Source organism: Culex pipiens, chromosome 2 (assembly GCF_016801865.2).
Source record: "Culex pipiens pallens isolate TS chromosome 2, TS_CPP_V2, whole genome shotgun sequence".
NCBI lineage: Eukaryota > Metazoa > Arthropoda > Insecta > Diptera > Culicidae > Culex > Culex pipiens.
Window position 1 is genome coordinate 61,342,720 of NC_068938.1, and position 26,729 is coordinate 61,369,448.

Consider the following 26,729-nt stretch of genomic DNA (forward strand, 5'->3'; position numbering starts at 1 on the left):
ACACAATCCAAACATTTTTTTTCAAAACATTGAGAAAGTCACATAATTAAACATCAATCTATAAATATGTTAAAGTACTACTTTCCGTCGATTTTTAAAGATTCAACACTGCTAAAAAAAGATTTCTGGTCAAAGCTTCTTTCAATTTATTAAATTTTAGTCTTATAACATTGTTTTTTTTTTTTTTTTTTTTGGTCCTAACCAGGTCCCAGTACCGAAAAGGACCTAATAAAAATAATTTTATGAAAAAAAAAAAACATTGTTTTTTCTAATATTTACATCAAAATAAAAGTGACGCACTGTCAGTTTTTACACGGCGCTCACTTACACTATCAAAACAAACATTTGGTAACGTGTGTGTGAGCATCGTGTGAAAGAGGTTTCAAACTTTAAAAGGAGCTCGATGGTTTGACAACAAATAGTGTCAATCGAGCGGGGCTTTAGTGTACTTCTAAAATTTAGGTTGCATATGATTTAAAATACATTTTCCTGCATCCTATTTTTTTATTTCTTTTTTATATAAATGACAGGGTGCTACAAAAATCAATAAAATATATTTTTCTTTGCAGCTACAGCTTAAGTGAAGTCAACTTGATTTTTTTTTTGCAATGGCATTACAATGTTTTAGTTAGGTTTTTTAAATTTTTCATTTTCAGTGGTAATTTTCAACAACATTGTTTTTTTATTTTTTTATTTAGTTTTTTTTTATTTTATGAGGAAAACATAGTCATACACAACAATACTGCATAATTATTCCGACTTAATATTTTCATATTCACATTAAACAATGTAAATCATATATTTTTTTTAATGTAGGATGTTTCCTTACAATGCATTGGAGGATCAAATATTACTTGTTTTTTAGCTTATTTGATCATTCTTTGATACAGTCCAGACTCGATTATCCGAAGCCTCGATTATCCGAATTTTCGATTATCCGAAGTTCGATTAACCGAAGGTTTGTATGGGACTTCAAATAATCGAATCACGAACAAAAATTTTTTTTTTCGTTTTTTTTCTTTTTCTTGTTTTAAACATCAAATTCGAGTTCTGCAACCCCATTTTAGTCAAATTTGAATTGTTGATTGCCTATTAAATAATAAAATGCATTTTTTCAATATTTCAACACCGCCATATTGGCCGCCATCTTGGATTTAAAAGTTTAACGTAGTTTAGGGATCATACTTAAGCTCGACAATAAAAAATTAGACAACGAAAATATTTTTTTTCTTGATTCGATTATCTGAAGTTTCGATAATCCGAAGTGAAATTTGTCCGAGGCCTTCGGATAATTGAGTCTGGACTGTAGTACAAATTATCCATACACAAATCTGTCGACAAACACAAACTCTATTTGCAGATTAAAAGCACGATTATATTGTTTTGTTCCGTAAACTAATGATATTTTTCAAATCAAAATAAATTGTTAAATCAACGATTGCATTTTATCGCCGAGGCATTCTTCAACTCAGACTTACATGAAAGTGAAATTATTTGCTCAAAAAGTTGGCCAAACTGCCTCTATTTCAAATTGTTGACAGTACTGCTCGGGCCAAAAATTTCAATGTTTAAATGATGTCGAAAGACTCACAGCAAAAAAAAAAAAAAAGTGGCAAAATTGCATGCGAAAGCATGAAATCATCTTGGTAAGATAAGACTTTTAATATTACATGATGAATATACAATTTTTTGCACACATAAAAAAATATGCGGGATTCAATTTCAACACACACGGAGAGGACAGCGCCTTTGCCTTCACGGCTATCACGCCGTTGAAGTGTGTGATGAAATGAAAGTTCAGATTTAGTCATTCTCGAAGAGTCAACTGACTTTTGATCTTTATCTATACATTTTCAATCAGAGGGTTGTTCTTTTTAGACCATGTTTTTTAATTTTTCCTCCAACGAAATCGACCACTTTATCGACTTCATCTTGCTGCAGCAAGATGCTGCAAAGATTTCAAAGGGGATGGTGTAGTAGGCTTGAGATGAAATCAAATGACTCTGTTAAATCACTATGCGTCTCCGTTAAATTAAACCTTACATTGTATTTTGAGGAGACGCCTGGTTCTTTTCTAGCAAATTTAGGCTCCGCTAGTTCAGGAGCCGCCAATCTTGTTTTACAAACATTTTTTCAAGTTTTGTTTTTTTGGAGCTAACAAGTTGATATTTCCAAATTGGCAACTAATTCGAGTCTTTCTACGAAAAAGATAATTCTTCAGGGATCCACTATTGAAGCTAGCAACTTCTTGAATGACAGCGTCTTTCGATCATTTTACGTCAATCAGTTACATCATTTGCTAAACTTGTACAAAGCAATTTACTGCCGATATTTTATTAGGCTTTCATAAAGATTCATTCACTTCGATTCCACTAACTAACCGCAACCTCCTAGACATTCAGTCGGGGCCTGTGCCAAAGAATCGCCACCCCCAACACCCTCCAATTCGCGCCCAAACAGCCTGTGTCCACCCGCGAGACACCCACCACCGTGGTGCTTTGAAACGGTTTCGCGCCGCGATATCAACGATCCGGCTCGGCTCGCGTGTTATCACAAATGGCGTACGTGAGCTGCGAGCCCGGCCGGCTGCCAGAGCAGGACAACATCACTTACAGCCGTTGTTTTCCCGTTTCGCTCCGACCTTCGCTGGCGACGTAAAGAGAACGGTCGTGCGCATGCGATTGGACCGGACCCAGGTACAGCAATGTCTGCCTGCGCCGGGCTACGATTGGTTGGCCTGGGCCACGCTGGAACTTGGTCCCTCCTCTCGGGGTGTTGAGTTTAGAGTAAACATTAGTCGGCAGCTTACTGCTTCAGTCGGTGGCCGAGTTTCGTTGGGTGAAGTTGTGTCTGCTCTTGACGGACTTGAGTCTGGGTTTTGAGTCTCTGGAGTGAGAGATTTTTGAGCCGTTTAAAGTGAAAATCGTTTTATGGTGTGTTTTCCGTAATTTGAATGACAATTAAGTGTACTTACCGGGGGTCGATCCATAGTGAATTATTGTGTTTTTTTTGGGTTGTAATCAGTGATTATTGCTTGCAGAGCACCACCTCTCAAACATGACGGAAGAAAGATGTTGTGATCACTAGAGAGAACCTGGATTACCGCAGCGAATCTGCGCCCCAAACCAAGAAGTGACCTAGTTCAGAGTGCTAAAACAATAGATACAGTGTGTGTCCAAGATGGTGTCCTACTACAACCACCACTTTGGGATGTACCCGAAGAACCACAGCGGCAACCTGCCGTACACGACCTCGTCCGGGTGGTACTCGAGCAACTACCAGCCCCACCAGCCGCCACATCCGCAGTACATGGGCGATGGAGAGTCCTCGCCACAACCCATGTACTTCCCCCATCCGCACGTGTTCCACCAGTCCAGCCCGGATTACAGTGCGCACGAGAGTTTCTCGACGCCCCCACAAACGTCCCTGCTCCCCTACGGACCGAGTCCCGGCGGCGGTGGTGGCTTGAGCCACCTCGGACAGCCCGGTTCCGGCGGAACTCCGGACCCGTTGTCCGGCGTCAATGGAAATCCAAACTCCGGATCGTCCGGGTCCGCGGATCACCTGGCCGGCGGCATGCACAGTATACCGTCGCCGCCGATTACGGTTTCGGGCAGTGACATGTCCAGCCCGGGAGCGCCCACCGGGTCATCCTCGCCGCAGATTACGCCACGACCGACGCCGGTCAAGAGCCCGTTCGAGTGGATGAAGAAGCAGTCCTACCAGTCGCAGCCCAATCCAGGTAAGAGTTCAGCTCTTTTTTACACAGCATGATTGTGTTTTGAATTTTTCGTGTTTTTGATTGAGATTTTGAAGCATGGTTTTGATTAAATTATGTATAAAATGACGGTTTGGTCTCCTCAAGAAGATGCCAATCGCGCCGAAACGTCAAAAATAACATTCTCATCGAGTACAAACATATCTACTATTCAATTGCGAAAATCGAAAACACTTGAAATGGTCAGCTTTAAATCATTGTGATAAGCGGATCAAGATGTTTATGGGTCAACTAATGGAGTCATAAACGTTGAACTTGTGATTTACGATTTACGTGATTTACGTGAATTTGTATTGTTCTTCTTCCTGTTTCATAAAGTACTGATAGTAACGACATCTGGAGAATGCAATAGTTTTTCTGTATAAACAACTCTTCAATCGTGCTTTTGAAACATATTATCAAAAACAACTTTTTCCTTTTTAATAGTTTTTTAAATGTTTGAGTAAGTTTTAAAAAGGACGCAAGAGCCGTTTGTAAACAATGCTGTTTTTCGTTCGTCAATGTTCAGTTTTCGAAAACCTTTTATATTGAATTACAAATATAAAAGGTTTTCGAAAACTGAACATTTAAAGAAAAGTGGTTTTTAGTTTTTGCCATAATCTTCATTATTCTGTAGATAGATGAGTTCAAAAACATCAAAAAATGCATTTTTAATTAAATTTTCTGCGAAAAGCGTGGTCGGGGCAAAATGCACCGCTGTGAAGCTCCTTTGTAAAAACAGCGGTGTCATCTAGTGGTGACCCCGTTGTTGTAGTGCATTTTGCCCCAATGTTGCGGTGCATATTGCCCCGCATGGTTGTTTGAAATGAATCAAAAATGTTTTTAGAAATTTAATATTTTCGAACATTTTTGAGGTTTTTTAAGACTTTTTTCACATGGATGACGAAGAATAATAGTTGTTTTAGAACATCGAACAAAATTCTTCCACAGTAATGCTGAAATGGTTGAGAAATCACAGTTTTCCCTTAGGGGGTGCATATTACCCCCTCTCCCCCTACTGATAAAAACGATATCTGGAGATTGCTTTAGTTTTTTGTGTAAACAACTCTTCTATCGTGATTTTGAAATATATTTCCAAAGACAACATTTTCATATTTAATGGTTTTTTCATGAGTTAGTTCTCAAAAGGACGCAAGAGCCATTTGTAAACAAAGGTGTTTTCGTTCCTCATTGTTCAGTTTTCAAAAAAACCTTTTTTTTAAGAAAAGTGCAAATCTATGACAAAAGTCACGATTATTGATTTTTTTCTATTTTAAGGTAAAGTTGCATTTAGAACAAATAAAAATGAAACGGAAGACGTTTTGATAATAAAACATTGTTTGAAGTTTTTGTTGGTAAAACTTTACATAACATTATCGGAAAATTTGTTTTAAAATTCAAGTTGTTAAGATTTCTTTTTTGGAACTGGGATTTTCTCTAGCAAAAATATATGAAATATGTAAATTTACTTGAATTTTTTCTTGGATCTTTTATATGCGGATATGAAATGGAAAGAATAACTTTTGTTCCATTTGTTTTTAAATGTTTTGCTCTCAATGACATACCAGATACACTCAAATTTGTCATGGTTTCTAATTTATTTGATCCTTCGTCACAAACAAATCCTACCTTGAAAGCGACGTAAAATTGTACCACCCAAAGACACCATAAAACCACAACCAGTCTAATCTGGCTTCCAAATCCTGATGCTTTCAAAACAATCCGCCCAAAACACAAACACGGGCAAAAACTGCCACATAAATCAATTTTCGACTGTCAACCTTTTAAAAGGAAACCACACACACATAAAAAAAAAACCCTAAAGAAACGCTGATCCTTTCCGACCAAACTCCGGCTAATAACTCTCCAAAAAGATCGTTAAAATAGCAGCAGGCGTTTCAACTTTGCTGGTGTCCATTTTGTTTCCCCCGGACGATTTTTATGTCTCGAAGCGTTTTGAATTCCGAACCTCGAAAACGGAATGGAAAGGACATAAAAGATTCGGCTGAAGTAGGCTACCGCGTTACTATGGCGACACGCCTTTTTGATTTGAAGAAGCTGGGCTTTTGTTGGAAGTCAGTTTCACTCAAGATGAAGCGAGTTTTGATCGCGCCATTCCCACCTTTTCGCTAACCTTGACAGCGCAAGCGCAATGCAAAAAGCGGTAAGCTACTGTCAACAAGATCGTAAAAGATCGCCCTAGAATGACAGTGCAGATTACGGGTTGTAGAGTTCGCCAATACTTTAATGTTTTAAGATTTATGCTACGGTGAGCCGCCCGTCACAACAGAAAGTGTGTTGACTCGGTCAATTAGCACGGAACTGGGAACCGATTTTCCCAGCCTTAAGTGTCGCGCCGATCGGCGGCGTCTGTGAATTGCTTTTATTATTCAAATTATAGGTTTTAATTGCCAGCGTCAACAGTGCGCAAGCCGACGACGATGTGTTTGTTTACCTTTTGTTTGTTTACCTTTGCGCGTAGCTTTTTTTTAAATGCTTTGCGTTCGCGCTTTTCACGCCTGCTCGCTTTGTTTTGATCGCTTTTTTACTGCATTTTTAGTGTCTTACCGGGCGCGTTCTCGCCGTCAAATGGCGCTCTCTGACTCATAAAGATTGCCAGTGCACAACCTCGTTAAAACGCAACTCGCAAGGAGATTGACTGAACCACTATGAGCTGTGGATTTGCTGTGTTCTACTTTTGTTGTTGTTGTTACGTTCTGCATGACTCTTGTGCGTCGTTGACGTTTCAGTTCCCATCGCTCATTAACGAACCTTGTTCTTCTTCCACATCGTAGGCCTGATCAACATCTGCTCGGCACCGTCCCTGCAAGATTTCACCCCTGTGGAATCCGGTGGTATGATATTGAACCTCTTTCTCGTCAACCGTTTTCGATTCTTTCCGCATGTGGGTGTCGTTTACGGTCCCATTACTTCCGTCTTCTTGACGTCGTCGTCGTCATGCATGAAGTTCTTACCCCTCCCAACCTTGCATGCGAAACCGTAAAACCAAGGTTTCTCGGTTGGTTCCCACCTTTTAGCGAGCAACCACTCGCGTTTGCGTCTTTCTTCTTGTTTACGAGCGTAAGCTTGGTCGAATCGGGGGCTTTTTGAGAAAAGGGGACTCGCTGTTATGTCTTCGAGACCGGTTGCTGACTGTTGGCCAGTGAGTTGAACCAATGGCGTCAAGCTACCGCGTTTGACGTGGGGAAGGAAAACAGTGAGGTTTCGGAGAGTACGGATTGTTTCAGCATTGATTGAAGCCGATTCGTACTTTTTGAAGCTTCACTTTAAGTATGGCGTACGCCGAAGGAAATCGGAACTCCTGAGCCCGGGCTGACTTTAATTTATGCGAGCTGAAATTTTACGACTTTTAATATTTATGGCACGGCCAAGCCGTGGGCTTTTAAGGTGGGATTCCTTGCTGGCAAACGGAATAAATTGGGCGCACCGAAAAGGCGATCGATTGTTTTAGGTTATAAAAATGAAACGCGGTGGAAGTGTGTAAAATCGCATTGTTTTGTTGGACTTTTTCAATGAATAGTCATTGAATAATATAAGTTAAAGTAAATATTTGTTTTGTAAAAAATGTATCGATCACGCTATTTTATGCGTTTGACAGATGCCATTCGTACCAAATTGCGAATTCGAAAGCAATTCGACTCAAATCAGTGAATCTGCTCTGTAACAAATCAATATGACATGAAAAAGCAGCTCATCTCACTCACACTCAATGTAAACATTCACTAGAGTAAGCATTTGTTGAACTGTTTGTTTACACCAAATGTTACGTCCTTTTCAAATGTTTGCTTTGAGTTTAAATCGCGTGTTTGTTTTCAAAGGGACGCAAATTGTAAACAATGTTGGCTTTCGGTTGATTGTTGATACATTCACAAAAAAAAACTTATCCCAAAAATTACTAAGATTTGTGTGATCTGAGAGATATTCCCAGTTAAATTTACAATTTTTGTCAAGATACAGTGACGGCTCGCTAATTTGAATATCTGTCATTTGAATCTCAGAAATTCGTTTAGTATACAAATCAATCAAACGTCAAAACATAGTTGTCAGTTGTTCGAATCGGATTCGCTAGTTCAAATGCAATTGATACAAATTAGTGTTAATGTTTGGTAACACTGTTGTAAACTATTTTATTCCATTTAAAGGCTTTAATATCGATTTCAAGTAGCCTTTCTAAATTAAATTTAGAAAAAATCTCACGAAAGGCTCACATTCCAGAACAACCTCCCTCAATCAGTTCAAGGGGTCCATCAATTTGAGACCTCCTAATGACGGGCCCAAACATCGCGGCAGTGCTACCGGTGTTTGACAGTTGTCCGAAAAGGTGTTAAAAGGGGTCCCTTTTTCGGGATCGCCGCTAATGGCTTTACCCTTTGGCGGGGCGGGTTCTGGGCTTTTAGATCAATCGAGCGCCCGAATGATGTGTTTTAAAAAGTTTTGGTGGTTTTGGTCTTCCCGGTGATTGAAGGGTTTTGTTTTCTTGTGATTTATTTTTCTGATTTGAATGATTTAAAAATTGCAAAAAGCTAATCAATTTATTTCTGATTTGATTGCGTTTTTTGCAGGGAAATGTAAGTATCCTGTGGTAGAGTTGCCATGTCAGGCCTGCCGTCACGATTGATTTCAGGTAATGTGGACAATTTCTTGAATCAAATACCATCAGACAAAAACACAATTTAGCGATTTGATTAAATGACTACATGGAACCCTCTTCAACAGGGTAGATCTACCCCTTGGTAGAGCGATTATCGTTATGAACTCAAGCAGAATCACGGTTTCGCACCCCTCGTCGTTCCGGGAATCATCCACACAAAGCGACTTCCATTTATCTTGTCGTGTCCCCTGGCGAAACATCATAATCATAACCGCATGTTATGCTACAAAGTCCGCTGGTAGAGCATGAACCGGAGGGGTAAAATTTCAACACAAGTGCTAATTTTTGAAATTTTACCCTGGAGAAATGCCGTATTTCCAACCTGTAACGCTATGACTAATCGCACCCTAAACGAGCCGTGATCTACTTTGTCGAAAATCACGTGCCCGGTTCGTAATTGGATTAGCCCCTACATCGGTTAATCCCATTTAACGTGCAACGATGGGTTCATCTCTTTGAAGTGACAAAGACGTGCAAAAGCGTTTATGCATTTTTGAAAATGTGTGAATTTCGACGGTGCCATAAACTGGCGGCGGCGGCGACGACCCTTGTGTCTGGCCTGCAAAACCCGAAAGGTCTCCGGTCTCGCCAGAGACCCTTTTGGCAAGGCTCGGAAGAAGCGGCCGGCCGGTCCTTCCAATTAAGCTGTAAAATATTGATTTTTCAGAAAAAATATTCCCCTCTCCGTGTGTCAATGGAGGCCGATCAGGGGGTGCAATAAAGTGCAGGGTTCTCATGGGTTCTCTTTTTAGTCCCGGAAACCATCGGAAATTGCCAGGTAGATGCAAAAAAAGAGGAAAGTTTGGGAACCATGCGCAAAAAATGCCTCCAGCTATCGCCGAGCTCTCGAATGATTGATAGGGCGCAGTTTGGCGGCGATAAACGCGGCCATAAATCTGCCCAAATTTTGTCAAACGCGCCCGGGTTATTGATAAAGCTTGCAGCGAATGTGTCAGTGATTGATCGATATCGGGAGCTCCACCTTTCGTCCTCGTCCGGGGTATGTCGGGGTTCTGGTTGACGCCATTGGAGTAGATTGTAGGTGTTGGGAGGTTACGAGCTTGGGCCAAACTTTTGATGTCGATAAGGAGTCATGTGGAGACTCTTACTTACGTGGAATTACCAGATTAGAATGATCTGCGATAATCCACATGGTTGAACAAACATGACGTGACTGTTCTGGAATTACCGAACAGCATTGGAAACAGTACCAAGAATTCAGATATTCTATTAACAAGAATTGTCCCGATACAATCGTAAAGATCTTGAGATTCATTGAAAACCAAAACTAAAACTTGAACTGCGAAATCGAGAAAGATGTGATGAGCCCAAAGCCATTTTCCTCAGTGCATTCCCGTAAAGTTCTCTATCGCCTTGGCAACGGCATGCATCCCCTCCAGCATCGCCGTCTCTGACCGGTTGCCATGGCGGTGCCGATGGCCGGGCCTTTTCTAATAGATTTGGCGACTTTAGTTTTATTCGTTTATGACCCTCCCCGGTCGTCGTCGTCGTTGGATCTCTCCCTAAGCCCCGAACATCCAGAGCAGGTCGTAAACATTAAGGACACAAACCGTACAGTATAAATAAAGAGGTCCTTAAGAGCAAACCGCTCTCGGAAAACATGGCGTCCTGCCGTCCCAAAACAGTTCAGGGGTTTTCGGGTGGAAATTGGACAATGTTGGGCCACGGCGCGGCGGTCGGTCGGGATCACAGATAATAGGAAAATAAAACACATAAACAATTCCCCCTTTACGGCTGTTCCGTGACTCATTCCGGGGACCGTTTGAGGTTATGTGCGGGGCACAACACACTCGCTCTCTCCCGAAGGGTTCAGTAAGTTTATCGGGGTTTTATAGTTTGTTTTATAGTAAATAAAACAACTAAATATATCGTGTATAAACTGCGCTACGTGATGGCCGCCGGGATGCATAAGTATAGTGGTTATGTTGGGAGGAACTCCATACAATAGGACGGGGAGATCGACTCGCGCCAAGATTTATGTTTGAAGTTTGGAATTGATTTTTATTAATAACTTTCGGGGGGCATGGCTCCGAAGGGGATCGACAACATAATATGCGTGCAGCCGGTGCGTAGGAAGGGATTTGGACCCTTTCTTAGGGGGAAATCGATTTGATTTAACACATTTGTCATGCTTGGCTCATGTATATTAAGTTTGAAGCGATTTAGGCAATGTAAACCAAGATTTTAGTGTCTGGTTAGCAGTATAAACGAAGGATTTTATGTGTATCACAGTGTTACTATACTAAAACCCAGACAGTTTGAACCGATTATTGTCAAACTATCGGTGTCCTATTTTAGTTGGATACCTTCATTTGCACGGGGCCCACACACACTACCATACGTTTGTTTTGATATTGAGTGACAGTTCTTAATTTTTAAGATGAACTGTGTCAAACCGTCCGTGTCCTAACTGAAAAGCTTCAAACGAAAATGTGTCAAACCACCGAGAGTTCAATAGTTTGTAATGTCAAAAACAATATTGGCACACTACAAACTCGTTAAATCGATATTCGCTTATCCAAATGACATGTCACGCATGTCACGTTCCTGCCTGTCAAACAAAGATTCCTGCAATGGAATATCGCTTTTATCTTGAACTTCCCTCTAGGATGATTTTCGACCAAAATACAGAAGACCTTTTCGCTCACCGTCAATGCATTCTCCTTGGCCAAACTTTATGTCCGCACATGGCCCCCAAACTGCGCAAGGATAATCGAAAGTTGGTTCACCAAAACGCTCGTAACCCAGCGGGTTACCACCCGCTTGGGCAACATGACCACCGTAACCAGTAAAACTAGCAAAAAAAAAAAAACTTACCTCAAGTCATAAATCTTAGTCTGGCTACCTTGCAATGCTGCCAAAAATATCGGCAAAAAACAGTGTTGCGTAACGATTTTTCCTCCTAATAAAGTTACCCAAAACCTTTCGCCACGCTCGACTTGACTTCGGTGTGGCGGCCACAAGTCAAAATATTTTCGTCCTTGGTTCACCACCGGACCGGGTCCGGACTCCCCGATTCGTCACTCTCACTTTTGGCACGGTCGATAAAGGCAAGGCCACCGGTACAGTGGAACCCGGATGGTTCGACACCTGTCAGTTTGAATTGAACGAGGGGTTTGCCACTTGAGAATGATTCGGGAAGGACAGTTGTCAGAACCTCTTGGGTTTCTTCTCAACAATATAAAAGTTGTCCAACAATCGAGACATCACTGTAGAAGGCAAATGTCTTCGTTTGGTATGCAACACGGCGGGAATCCTTGTCGAGGACATTCTCGGCAGGAGAAACCCCGGCGAAATCTCAGAACAATCAGCGATGAATATTTATTAAGTGACAAAAGTTGACTCCGGGGAGGGATGTTTTCCCTTTCCGGCGGAGGTAAAGTGGTCCCCGGGGGGTTTCGGTGACAAAATTTGAACATCATTGCCATTATGTCGGGTTCGTTTGGCACCGAGTGCCGGCTGTACAAATTGTTGCTCGTTCATGGAATAAATTTGACGTTTATGCTACCACTGTCCGCCCCCCTTCGGATGATGGTTTTATTAAGGTGAAAGTCACCACCGAAACCGGAGCGCAGCTCCGGGCGCGGAATATATGGCCAAAATAAAAATCAATACCATTATTATATTGATATTATCATAAAAGTATTAATCCTTTTACTGCACGAGATTACGACAAATTATTTATGATGCGCACTTTCACATGTGTGTGAAACTGGACCAGTGTTAGTGCAGCCGAGGGGCGAGACACTCGCCGTATTTTATCTTCAAGCAAGTATTGGTTCAGCGCGCGGCATTGCGGATGTTCCGCGTACACCGCCTGAGATAACAGACTCAAACACATAGCGGTTCAGCTCATTGGTCCGTTAATCCGTTGTCAGTCGCGATCCGTCGGCGGCCTTTTTGATAACCTCCCGGATATCGGCCGATCCGGACTCTTTGGGTAAACAACAACGCTCGGATGCCGACAAAAAAAGGGGGGGGGGGGAACCTCTTGGGAATTCGTTTGATGTTGGATTTTGATAAGAGAGGCCAACTTTCGAAAATAAAAGTGGTTCCGGATAGTCTGTGCAACCCCCCCGTGGGTCGGGGTATTATTCGGATCAGACCGCCCGATACTGGCCGTTTGTAACGGGCGGCGGCCTGTTTGCTTGATCGTAATCCATCTGTCAATCGATTGGCGTTAATCAATGTGCGCGCTCTTTTGACGGCGCGGCCGCGGCGTACTTTGCGACTTTTCCACGATTCAGCTGATTCAGCTTTGTCGGCGAAGGAGTTAATCCCGACCGGGGGGTCGCACCTTTGATCGCGAGGAAAGCCTCGGAATGTTTGTCGGTGATAGTGTTTGGTGGGTTGCTATCGAACGTTAATGCTTTGGCAAATTTGAACTGCAATTTATGCGATAAAGTGCATTTGGCAAATTTGCACATTTGATTGTGCATTTGTCCCCATATTTAGAGTGGTATTAGGCGAATTGCATTCGATTGACGACTGAACTACAGGTTGGTCGCTACGTGAACTTGGAGTGAGTCACTTGACAGCTTTGAATTTGAACTAACCTCCAAATCTAATTCCAACCCAACCTATTCTAACGATTTATTCTTTCTCAAAATTTCTTTAAAGCAAACTTGCTGTTTTACGGTTCGCCAATGACTCATGGACCGGTACGAAGCGACTCGAATCGCTTTCGAAATGAACCCGAAACATGCCCAAGTGAGTCTAACTGAGCCAGATGGTGGCTCACTGTTTTTCTTAATCGTATTCTATATAGAACAACGGCGATGCGTCACGAATAAATATGTATTGGTTTCAACTCTAGGACGCAGTGCTTCAGCCATTGCATAGTGGTGTGCGATCAATTTCGTTGAGTGTGGTTTGTTTTGAATTCTGACTTTTTGCTCGTGGTTTGACAGCTGTCAGTGGCTTCAAATTACGAATTGAGATTAGTGAATTCAAAATAACATGTTCCTTCAGTAAACTTTTTCAGCTTGAAGAACAGAAAAAGATTAAAGATTTCAGAATTGCACAAAACACGTTTTTAAGTACCGTTCAATAGCTGTCGTTCATCAATCGAATCCTCAAATAACCATGATAATTGATATCATCGGTGTACCCAATATGTGACGTACCCCTCCGCCCTTCTTGGTCCCGTTGAAGCCCGGGACCTGGAACCGAGCCAAGTCATCAAACGATGCCGCTACGGTGCCGTTAATCCAGATACGTGCGCTATAACCCATATTTTTTTCTATTTAACGTTTTATATCACCAGACCGCCTCACTCCAGTACCACAACCACCAACAGAAAGTACTACAAAGATACCATTACCAACGTAGAAAAAAAAACCGCTAGATAAATGTTATCAGCCCGCGAGTAATGGTCGTCCATTGCGCGTTGCGACGCGATAACAAACGCGAGCCCCGTGTTGCCAGACAGCAGTGTTGCGGGTTTGACTAATTAATTACCCCATTTCGAGCGGGCCTCAATCAGGTCGTAACATGGCAAATTACCTCGCATGATGAGGCCGTTCTCGTAATGATCCAATAAAATCGAAACCGATTTTTATTGGTGCGAGCAAAACCCGCAAACGCCCAATTTACGACCTCCTCCCCCCTTTGGATCATGACGATCGTTGGGTGTCTTGGGTAACACCTCTCTGGAAAGCACTCATCTACAATAGCTTGATGCTGATGCGAGATAAGAGGCAGAATTTATCTTTCGACACTTGGTATTTGTTGGGGCTCCGAAAGCGGGCCAGCCGACGGATTCCACGACGACGTGATAAGGGATTATCGCGCGCTCCGAGTGACAATCTTCGTGGAGCTGTCAGTCACCGCTGGTTGAAGACATGTTTCTGCTGGATTTTATGGAAAATTTTATGAAGTGCCTTATTTGGGCGAGGCGTGAACGCTAATTTGATCACCCAAATTAACAGCATTAATTACTTGTATTAAAATAGCTATTAGTAGATGATGCTCTTCTCATCTTTTGTTACAATACTATTGTTTACATTGATGCATAGAACGAACCAAGGTGAAGAGTGCTCAAGGTAGTCTTGCTGTCAAATTCAGAGCTGATCCTGAAGAATTGCATGTAAACAAGGTCAATTTTCACTGCTCAACACAGTTGGGAAGTGTATTTTGAGTTCAGATTCGTGTGAGTTAACCCAAATGACCTCACATAAACTTTCCAAATAATTGTAGAGCGCGCAACCTCTAACAAACCACGAAAACCAACTGTCACGTGGATGTCAGTTCTCGGCGCGAACGCGCGTTACACGTTTGTTTACATCGTGTTTTCGTGTCGCTCAATGGTCGGACGAAACACACCGGCGCAAATATTTATCTGATAACACAAGCGGCTGCAGGGGTAGGGGAATATGTATGGTAGAGATAACCCTTTGCCGATGGGGCTAACCCGACTGAGAAAGTTTCTTCAAAGTTGGAAACCGAACCGAACAGTTTGATAAGCTTATTGTTTGATCTTTAATCGGTTGATCCGAGAACGCGACTCACCTGTCCGTAAGATGTCATGTTCGAAGATTCATGAAGGTTCGACGTAATTCGACAAAATAAAGCGTTTGACAGATGCTTACCTCTAGAATTATTCGCTTTGGTTTATTCTCAATGCAAACATTGCTAAAGGTAATTTTAACCGTTCGTTTAAAGCGCAGAGTTGGACTCGCTGGTATGATATAAGAGTTGTTATCAAATTTGAGATGCTCTGGACGCTTTTGAATTTCGGTGAACCAACAAAACGGTGTTACACGAGCTATGATCATGATGTACAGAGCAAATATTTGGGCGACAACAACGTCGGGAAGATGTTGTTTCAAAATTGTACGCATCCACGAGTCACTCTGCGTCTTTGAGAATGCTAGATAACGGTTTTGTTTTGCTATTATGAGACTCGGCTTTACAGGTCTGGGTTCGAATCCCGACGGGTGATTTTTTATCTAATTTTTTCTCCTCTATTTTTGCAGGGAAAACCCGAACCAAGGACAAGTACCGCGTCGTGTATACCGACCAGCAGCGACTCGAGCTGGAGAAGGAGTTCCACTACACGCGGTACATCACGATCCGCCGGAAGGCCGAGCTGGCCCAGTCGCTGCAGCTGTCCGAGCGGCAGGTGAAGATCTGGTTCCAGAACCGCCGCGCCAAGGACCGCAAGCAGAAGAAGAAGACCGAGAACGGCTCGTCGACGGTTGTGAACCACCTGAACGGCCAATCGCTGGTCGGACATCATCACCACGCGCAGCACCTCGGCGGGGGCGGCCAGTCCATGTCCAGCTCGCTGATGGACATCAAGCCGAAGCTCGAACCGTCGCTGCATCTGTCCCACTTGCACCCGATGAGTGCCATGAGCATGGGCATGAGCTCGATGGGACTCCACCCGGCGCACCATCCGTTGCACTCACACCTCGGAGTGCCTACCTCGCAGCACCTCAACCAGGGCCCCGGCTCGCAGGTTCCGCCGTCCTCGTTAAGCCTCATGTAGGACGACCTCGGCCAGGCCCCGGCGGCACAACACCACGACAACGGGTTCACTGGTTAAAGTGCAGAAAACAGAGAAATGCCTTAGTAGACACCGTGACCAGTCAACCATTTTGTTGTGCTCCTCCTCCCTGCGGTGGCCTCCCAACACCCTCTTCCCCCTCTGCGCCTCGAACACTTCTTCTTTTTTAATGTTATGAATAATTTATGAAGCCAACAACTGCAGGAAGGAAAGTTCCGTCCTAAAAACGCTTGTTTTGTGTGCCCAACCCACTTACAGAAAGCAAAAAAAAAGAGAAACACGTTTTCCACGGCAACAGTTGCCATTTCTGATATTCTTTCTAGGAAACAACAAGAGAAAAAAAAACATTTAACGAAGTAAGAAATGGTTGAATGGCCAAGCAGGAGGAACCAATTGATCCCAAGTAGTTAGTAGCGAAAAATCAACAAAGTGCAATGTAAAAAATGATATACTTTAGTAACATTAATTTTAGCGTGTAAGTCTTGTTAGTTTACGTGAAAATTTAAGAAAAAAATATGCAACGAGTTTTAGCGTGTAGGTATCGTGAAAGAAGAGAAAGTAGGTGAAAGTTTTCACCCCCGGGGCTACTTAATTAGTTTAATTGTCTGCCTAGAAGTATTAAACCCCACACAACAACACAAAAAAAAACATTGTAAAGAGAGAAAATACAATTCAATTATATAAATAAAGCCACTTTAAATCAGATACAATCACAATTATAAATCATTCTCACCCCAAACTTTCGTTATTTCGTGTAAATATGCCACCATTCAAGAATTTATCCAATTTCACCTGCGAAAACAACTAGGAAACATCAAAGTGCTGAATCGAGATTATGCAAAGCAAACTATTGAAAATGCTTATTATTTTCCCCTTCTTTTAGTAGTTTTTATTTATTCTGCTACTCTGCTGCTCGGTAGGTAGGAACTCAAACTTAAAGATTGTATTTTTTTGTTCGTTACTTGGTATCGGTATCGTTTGTTCGATCGAGTTGTCTCCGAGCTGAGAGCAATGGTGCAGATGAATTTTTTTCTTCTGTGCGAAAAAACTGTTACACTTAATGAGACACACCCACACACTTAATTATTGTAAGTGATAAAGAAATAAAATAAAAACAAATGCTTATAACAGAACGTTTTGGGTTTTACTTGTTTTTTTTTCTGGGCGATGAAATATCACATTTCTCATTTCTCTGTACTTTTATCATATTGGTAAGTATTATTTCCCAACTGGGGCCTCTGGTTATGAATAGAGATTTTTTGGTATAGTCGTTTCATAGAAATACATGTCACAAGCCAACGGACATTTTTCTCTGAATTGGTAATAGCTAATGAAATTTTAGAGGTGAAAGCAACAATTACAATATTTTTTGATATTGAGTCAATACTTTGCATAAAACATTAGGTATCTTCGTTTCAGTTGGGGGTACTTCACCTTTTGTATCGAAGATGAAATTTTGTAGACATTTGATTGAAAGCAGCATAAAAATATTTCATATTTTACCATCAAGCACGCGGAAAACTGCTTTGGTGCCAATGAAACTAAAATTTTCCACGTGCTTGGTATTCAAAATATAAACATGGTTCAAAAGTAGCTGTCCTAAATTCCCTTTTATTGTCCCCAGTTGATGATATTACGGTTAATTTCAGTAAATACAATAATAAGACCAAGCGTCTTTTCTGTTAAAACATTTAGTATTCAAAAGGTCCTATCTGCATAGGAAACCCATGACGGGTAGGTTGTTTTGAAAATTTAATCTAGATTTCACAACATTATACTACCTATGCCGATATCCAATTAAGTATTGACTGACAATAAGTCGATAATATAGCTTTGATTGTCTTCCCGGTCGGAAAAAAATCTGGTAAATTTGAGTGTCTGGCGCAGGCGGACGTTTGTCGTGCAGTTCAGACACACTTGGCACATTTCTTTTAGCCAGGTTTTGCGTGACGCCCGACGAATCTGACGAAAATCTGGCGGGATAACTCACAGCTGTCTGGCACAAAAACCAATCGGTTCAATCGGTTGAACCGTGCACGACCGGTTTGTTGCATATTCGCCAGAATTCTGGCAACATTCTTGGGCCAGTCGGGGGGAAAATCTGCCAGACGTCTTGCGCAGCTAAGTGCAGCGCCCAAGACAAAACGCCCGCCAGGCGCCCCCCTTTTCCGTCTGGGATTGTTTGGAACAAAAATAAATATCTAAAGAGCTTAACATACAAAGCAATTTCATCTGCATTGTCTTGACTCAATCGTTCTCGGTGTCTCGAATCCTCACAAATGTTTCCGATCATAGCTTGTATTCAAAAGAAACATTTGAAATGTTGGAACCAATTTCGTTTCTAGTCTATCAGTATTACATTATCAATACCGTTTACTTAATTTGGAATGAAAAACTTTTTCATATATATTTTTTTAAGCCATTGCTTTTTTATGACATATTGCGTTTGTTGGTTGGTATTTGAATTTATTTTTAAATGCATATTTTTCATATAGAACATTCATATAAACAATTAAGACTTTTAATGACTTTTAATGAGAAAACGCATTTGAAGGTGTTTAGTACATTAGTACCTAATTGTAATTATGATTGTAATTGTAATTGTTATTATGTTGAAATGATATCCTGTTATTTTCATTGTTTATTAGGGCAAGGAGTTTAACATTTGTAACTTGAACAGCAAATTATGTAAATGATATGAAAATTTTTCTGAATCTTAAATATAAATGTTCAAAAATTTAACACAATGAATTCACTACCGTAAACTGGGGTCAATCAGGACACATGGGGCGAATTTGGACAGCAGTTTTATCCATGTTGGAGCACAATATTTTGATTTTTCTGGTTGGTATCGGTTAGAACAGACTCAGGCCAACAAAATGTGTACATCCATTTCCAAATTTAAAAGCTTTAAGTGCTCTAAACACTGCTGTCCCTATTCAGACTGTTGTCCCGATTAACCCCAGATTATGGTATTATTTTTTATTTATATCTTGTTTCAGAAGAAATATTATCATTCAAACGTTCAGAAATTGCTGTAGAATATGTTTATTTAAGAAGAAGATGATAAGAAGCTATAAAACTTAATGCATTATGCCGTTACAAACATTTTTCATGATCTTAGTGAAGGGGAAATTCTCGTATGTTTGGCAGATTAAGCACTCGCTCCTAACTCCATCCAATTTGCTGATTTTCAACGCGTTAATTAACGTGCTCCGTTGACGTTAAAGTTAAGATCAACGTAGGCTCCGTTCGCGTTCACGTTAATTTTAACGATTAACGGACGCGTTAACGTTAATTAACGTTTAACAGCACTGATAGAAAATCGATAGTTGAATATGATTATTTGCTTTTACCTTCATGTGAAAGCTTTTCTTGTGATCTTACGATTGATGTATCGACCGATTGTAATTTTTTACATTTTTTATCATTTATTAAAGAAAAACATTAACCCTTAAAATCCACAAATTCGGAACACTCTTTTCTTACGGATGGAAACAAACTTTTTATCATTCCAGGAGTACATATTTTTAACAAAATAATGACTTCGCACACTGAAACCAATGAAACTCAAGCTTAGTAATGTTTTATGAATGGTCTGATAACTTTTTTGTGAAAATATCTATTAAATTCAGGTGATTCACAATTGTGGGAGGCACAATAACATCCCACAATCATGGAACAGACAGTTTGGAGGCAGTGTTTTGCTGCTCTGGATAAAATATTTTTGAAATGAAGTTTTTTGTTCACAAAGTACTATTTTTACTTGTGAAATAGCAAGAGAATGTCCAAATGAAGGTACTAAAAATAGTATGGTTTACAGAAAAGCTGCATTTGGCATTAGGGTGTAATATGGTTGTATGGAAAAAATAAAATTGTCCAAATCTAATGAGCACAGCAACTTGTTAGTTCCTTTTGGGGTCCTAAACAACTCCCCAAAGTTTGGGAACGATTGGTTTAGTCCTCACTTTGCGCAAAGCGATTCAATTTTCTATGGGAATTTGTATGGGGAAAACCATTTTTTTTTTATTTTGATATTTATAAATTTCACGCATCACGCTGTACTTAAACCGGATTCATATTCAAATACTCTGAAAGATGCTCTACAACTTTCCCGAAGAGAGTATGGTGCTAACTTGCTCCTATAAAAAGATACAGCGTGTTCAAAACTCGTCTAAAACGTGTTTTTTGCTCGAAAATCACGTTTTAGACGAGTTTTGAGGACGCTGCATCTTCTTTCATGGGCAAGTTAGCATCATACTCTCTTCGGGAAAGTTGTAGAGCACCTCCCAGAGCATCCGAATACGAGTCCGGTTTTAGTACTTGGATTTTTAAATATTAAAATTAAAAAAAAGGATTTTTCCCATACAAATTTATATGGAAATTGAATCGCTTTGCGCAAAGTGAGGACTAAACCAATCATTCCCAAACTTTGGGGAGTTGTTTAGGACCCCAAAAGGAACTGAAAAAATGCTGTGCTGGAAAATCGATTTTGATATTACACTCTAATTTGACATGCTATTGACAAATTATTACAAAAGTGTTCCGAATTTGTGGGTGTTCCGAATATGTGGGATGACTGTAATGTAGAGGAGAGTGGAGGGACTTGGTCCTCGGGGACACTTGATTCCTAGCTCTTGCTATTGTGTGGGTAAACGAACATGCTATGTTCTGGAAAGTTCTGTGTTATTGACTTAAACTTACTTTATACATGTACCTACTATAGAATACAAAGACAAATTTAAGTAAATGCTTTGATAATGTTACACACATTTGTCTAAAGAGTGCTGCAAAAAAAATATTTCTGTTTTTTTGTATGTAAAGAAAACAATTGAAATTCATTCAAAATATTAATTGCATGAATTGTTTGATTAACATAACAATTTTGAATATATTTCATACTTTCAAACTCGTCATATCGCCGATTCAGAGAAAGTTATCCGCACGCTAGGAAAAAATCAAGGGTTGGCATGTGACATTTTTTCTCTGTGACGGCTACGTTTGAAACAGGAACAGGTTTTATGTAAATTTGCTGCGATTTACAGAGAATCAAAAGTTTTGGTGAGTAAGAAATATGTTGCTTAAATTTTCTTCAAAACATTAAAGATGGATCAAATTGCCCCAATATTTTGAAAATGGTGGTTTAAGAAATTTGTGTTAAATGCTTAGCAAGACTCAAAGAGTTCTTATGCTCAAATATATACCCTAAGCAGCCAACATAGTTGAATGTTCAAACTTTCAACTCATGCAAAAAATGAATAGTTTTGTGATAATTTGAGAGATCTATGCGCGATAAAAGGAGAGGATCAATTAAAACTCAGTTTGATTTAGATTAAATTGCAAATAATTGCTGTAGGTCCTGCTGGTTGATAAAACCTATTGCAAATAAAACCGAGAATTGTTGTAACTTTCACATTACACGTCCTTTTATGAAAATGTTTAGGGGAAAGTGGGGCAAGTGTAACAAGCTAAGGAATGCTCGTTATAACCCATTAAAAACTTTAAAAAATCTGTCGGATTTTTTTATAATCATCTTATTCCAAGTCTTGACTAAGACTTTGATAGAACAAGTTTTAAAAAATCCAGTTTTTTAATGTAAAAAATCGATTTTAAAATTTTTGATTTTCCGTACGTTTTACTCAACTAGTGGGGCAAGACGAACAACCCGTTGGGGCAAGAGGAACAAGGCATGAAACAACATGTTAATTTGCTAACAATTGTACTGTTATCACTTAGATACATCAGATTAGAATGTATTTTAAACGTTTCTTTCATTTATAGATTAAATAATAATATTTTACTAAATATTTGATCGTTTTTACGAAAAACATATTACTTATATGATAAATAGTAAATTTTCATAATATCGCTAGATTTAGCATGGACATTTTTTTTAACAATTGTTTATCAGTTTTTAAGTACTTTTATGTACTCATTTCCCAATAAAATATGTTTTTGCAGCAATTCGATTTTTTTTCCATACTAAAAATCCATATGGTACACTTGCCCCACCTGAATAAGATTTTTGAAAAGCTCTCAACAAAAATAACTAAAAGTTAAATCATACTTTATAATAGGTGCAAGTCATTGGTAGGGACACTACTAATCTAGGAAAAATAGCATTTTGATAAAATGAGCCTTAAAACGAACCCTAAGCCTTATTTTGTACACTCCAAATATTATAAGAAAACAAATGTTTTTAAAAATAAACTTCATTAAATCTTATGCCTGTGGCGTTTACGTTGTTTTGGCGGTTATGTGGTAGTAGAATCAGTTAATTGCATTGCTAGCAACAATTCCTCATACTGGAAATAATCAAAATTGTAAAAATTACGGCCGTACGAGCGATTGTTCCTCTTGCCCCATATGGTCGTCTTGCCCCACCTTCCCCTATTAGTTGTTCACGAGTTATTGAATTTTGAAGGTAAGAGCTTCACGAAGCTTGATGCCTGCTGCCATGGCAACGCCCACATTCAATTTTTGTAACGTGAGAAACTTGGAGGAAAAGATTAAAATGAAAGAAATCGAAAAAAAGAGAGCCTGAAAAAGACAAGAATTAAAACGGAATCTTTTGTTATCTGCCATCGCAACATACATTTCTCACGAGAAGAAGATGCTGCCTTTTTTTCTCACATCGCATAACTATCGAGATTGGAGATGTTGAGATCGGATGCAATCCCGCTGGGAGATGTTCAGCAGCAGCAGCAGCCATTGCATTCTTCGGCCAATCAGTGACTGAAAGGCAATAAAACTTTGAATCAAACTTGAAATCCTTGGAGGAAATGGATCGTTCATTAAATTGGTACCTGAAAGGAGTTGCATGAGTAGGAGCTAGCAGTTGAATTAATTGTTGTTGATTGCAGAGTGCAAAATATATTGCATTGATCATGCAAGCATTGTAACATTGTAAGAATGAAGCTGCAGATGTTCTAATGTTGAGTTTCAAGCGGAACTTCCCTCACGTTCAATCGAATACATCTTTGAAACTGAATCAAAATGGAGGCAGCTTGGAAAACGGGTTTCTTATTATTCATCTCTCGTTCCAATTAAAAGCGAGAAATCCGATTAAGTGGACTGAACGAAAAGCAAAAATGAAATACGACCAACTAAGTCCGGATGAAAAAAAGAAACGAGTCAAAAAATGCGATTGAAATGAAACGAAAAGAGAGGAGAATAGAAAAGAAAAAAAAAAAACTAGACACAGCTTCGACTTTATTGCACTGCCATCATAAAACTAGATAAACTAAAAACTCGGCTTTTCCCCCTTTGGCCGGCACGACCGATTGAAACTTGTTTTGAGAGTTCACTTTGCTGCGCGCCCGATGGATTGTGCGGAGTAGCTTTATTTTCCGGTTGAGGCGAACCATTCTGGTGGGGACTTTTTCAAAAGTTGGAATCGTAAAAAACGTAAAAAAAAGTTGATTATGTAGATGGGGTGCATTTTCGTTAAGTTGGCATCTAAAATGTCAAAGGCAAAAAGATAAATTGTGTTTAAAAAGCAATATTTTTATGCATTTGTTACAATACCATAAACGATTTTTTTATGTGGAAGATTTAATAATAATAGCTTATGCAACAAGTTGCGAAATGAGGATTTTTGTTTAAAAACCTTTACCAAGTAGAATACATACGATGAGTGCTGACAAAATCGAGTTTGATACGAACTAAGCAAGCATTTATTGCAATTCCAAATTACACTTTTGAATACGATTTTTCGACTCAAGTTTGGAGTTTGGAGTGTGTTGAGTTAACTCAAAAACCAAAAAAACAAATTCTCAATAATGAAGAGTTCTGAACCAATTTTAAAATTTGCAATGATTGTCATCAAATCATGTTTTTCTTCAGTCAAGTTGCATTAGAACGAATATTAACGAATCAATAAAGTGGTGTTATGTCTTCATCCGTTTTCATTCATGTCTAAAACAAATTTTAAGCATTCGACTTTAATTAAGCACCTTGTAACTTTCGATAATCTCAGTTTATTACCAACTCGTTAGCATTTCTCCAAAGATAAAAAGAAATGTAAGGTCCAAACCTCTCTCCCAATCATTTGTCATTATGTTTCACCACTCATCACCGACCATTTCACACTTTGGCCCTTAAACCAAGCCATCATCGTGGTTTAGGTGTCACGCTGAGTTCCAACCATGTTGTGACACTTTTCAACAGCTCAATTTTCATCCATTTCTTTCCCGTTGACACTTTTTGTTTACTTTCTCCGGCGAGGGAAGCAAACCCTGCAGAGGCGGCGGCACTCCCTTTTAGATGAATTTCGGACGAAAAAAAAGGACTCACCCACCCTCCCATTTGTGTAGGGTCGTCCATTTTCGTTCAGTTTTATGACCCAGCCTTCAATAGCTGTCGGCAAATTACCAAATGAGTCATATATCGGCAATAGACAAACTGATATGGGGCACCCGAGATAGGGTTTTTGGCGAGCATGCGGCCTATCTTTGAAAAAAGGCACCGTGGGGTTTGATAGTATGTGTTCTTGGAATGTATTTAAGTTTGAAGTCATCTATATTTTGTATTTAATCCTATATAAATTCACCAATCAATCGAAAATTAAATTACTTGTTTGCTGAAAAAATATTTTTGACGATCATATCCCAAATCAAAATAAGATTGTAACATAAAATAATCTAATATAATCTAATCTAACACAGACGCAGCCAGTTCGATGAAAGGTTGCTTGAAAGTTTTGTGATTAGATTACGCTCCAAGCACTTTTCTTGTCAATATTAATAAATGCAGTACATCCGAGAACACCCGAGAATGTATTACAAAAAATCAAAGCGGCCAGCCCAACTGCGTTGTGTTCACCGCAGAGAGGATTCTGAGAACGGGTCACATTTCACAGAATCTACAGGGGAGGAAGGATGCGTGGATATACCGTACCAAACGCTCCGTTTTATAATTGAATTGGTTTTGTGTAGAGTTTGTCAAGTGTAATAACATATTATTTTCAATGTATCATATGTTATATAATAAATTACCTTCATGTCATGCGGAAAGGAATACACAGTAAAATATTGGGTAAATTTGTAAGATTTTGGATGGTTGAATATTGCCTCTTTTATGATATAATATTACCTCAATTTAGACTAAAAAAGTGACTGATGACGGTAATTAAGTAACGTCATGATTCGAAATCCAGACACTCAGTAGCATATCATTTAGCCTGGCAAAAAATCATGTAATAAGTTTGAAATGTAGAAATATCATCAGGATGTAGTACAAACAGTCAATATTAAGAGAAGGCATGCAAAATATGTATTTTCTTACCATTTTTCATCAGAATTTCAAAATTAGAATTACTTGTTATGCTTCGAATCCCGGACACTGATGAAAGCTGATTCGAATTCCGGACACTCGATTTTGCTTATGAATCGCACAAATTTGGACTGAAATTTAAGTGAATGGCATTCTTTAGGTTTCAAATAAGCTGTCAACATCAACAGAATCGATAATTTGTATAAAAAATTGCTAAATTTTAAGGAAATCAGAACCATACATTTCTGCTTTGCCTCCCCGGTGCTTCGAACGCCTATGAAATATTTCAGAGAAATGTTTCACAGTTTTGGTAAACTCATATTTTAATTTAATTTAATTGTTTTGGCATTGGCTACAGCGTCCAAACATATTTGAAATGAAAGTTGATGTTGAAATTCATCAAATAACACAGTTTTGACAGTAATTTTGCGAACTTATATCAAATAATTTATAAAACAAGATGTCCGGGTTTCGAAGAGTCCGTGAATTCGTAAGATGATGGATAAACTGAACTGAACTGAAAAACTCCAATCTGAACCGATACTAAAACTCAAAACTGATCCGATACTTATCTCAAAACTGAACTGATTTTTTTTCCGAATAACTGGGGAATTCGATTGTACTCGGATGAATTCTCAAGATCCGATCATCCATCATCTTGAGGTCTTGGCGAAAGCAACTGATTTTGATTTGAGAGTGGTTTGAAAGACTGCGGTAACTGTTTTATCGGTCGTTCTTGTTCATATATGACTTGTTTATTATTTTCCAAATATCTTATTAAATTTCAGTCCTCATTCTTTCTCACTGGACCTTCTTAAACTATTTGTACAATACTTTAAAAATCAATGTAAAATCAATAAAGTATTAAGCTCAAAATAATAAAAGTAACAAATGACAGAAGGCGTGGTATGAATTTAAGGAAAAGGTTAATTTGCAAACTTTAGTAAAACAGACTATGTTATTTAAGAGAAATAACTCAATAATAAAATATATAAACTAAAAAAAATTGACCGATACTAAAACACTAATCAAATCAGCAGATAATAGCCCCACAATCAAGCAAAATCGTCTCCGCAGGGTCAATAATCGCATACGATTGATGTCGGCCCGATGTCATCCAATATCGTAGGAACTTCCCAAAAGTCGAGATTCGATGCCACCCAACCAGCCTCCAATAAAGCGCCCATGTGTGTGTTGTGCAAATAGAAACGATGTTTGTTAAAATTATATTTATACATTTATACGCACGGTGTGTTTATGGAAGAAGGTGATGCTGCGTAGAAATAAATCATTTTTCTTCCACCAAATCTGTGCTGTGCTTTTCGTCCTTTGGCCAGAATAATATTTGGCCATAAAATGTGTGTGCGTGTGTGTTTTTGTGTGCGCCCCGAAATAGCAATAACTGCTGCAAAGGACCCTATTGTAAAGCGATTTGGACTTTTATCACCTTCTGCCATATTATGATTATTATTACTATGATGATGATGTGTTTAGTG

At 39.4% G+C, this 26,729-nt stretch overlaps 2 protein-coding genes across 5 annotated transcripts in view; both read left to right on the forward strand.

Annotated features, from left to right (window-relative positions):
* Positions 1–17,093, forward strand: part of LOC120420601 (homeotic protein caudal) — a 54,712-nt gene extending 37,619 nt beyond the window's left edge. The window contains exons 1-4 of one of the 4 annotated variants that reach the window (XM_039583675.2): positions 2,819–2,933; positions 3,041–3,742; positions 13,071–13,160; positions 15,428–17,093. In XM_039583675.2, the coding sequence (XP_039439609.1) occupies positions 3,181–3,742; positions 13,071–13,160; positions 15,428–15,942 (1,167 nt within the window). In that variant the 5' untranslated portion in view covers positions 2,819–2,933; positions 3,041–3,180 and the 3' untranslated portion in view covers positions 15,943–17,093. Of the gene's footprint in view, positions 1–2,804; positions 3,743–13,070; positions 13,161–15,427 lie in introns of those variants that run through there. The other 3 variants (XM_039583674.1, XM_052708037.1, XM_039583679.1) reach the window with 3 other exon arrangements.
* The window catches only part of LOC120420604 (proteasome maturation protein), a 308,647-nt gene that overhangs the window by 272,966 nt on the left and 8,952 nt on the right, over positions 1–26,729 (forward strand). The gene's annotated exons all lie outside the window — the stretch shown is intronic.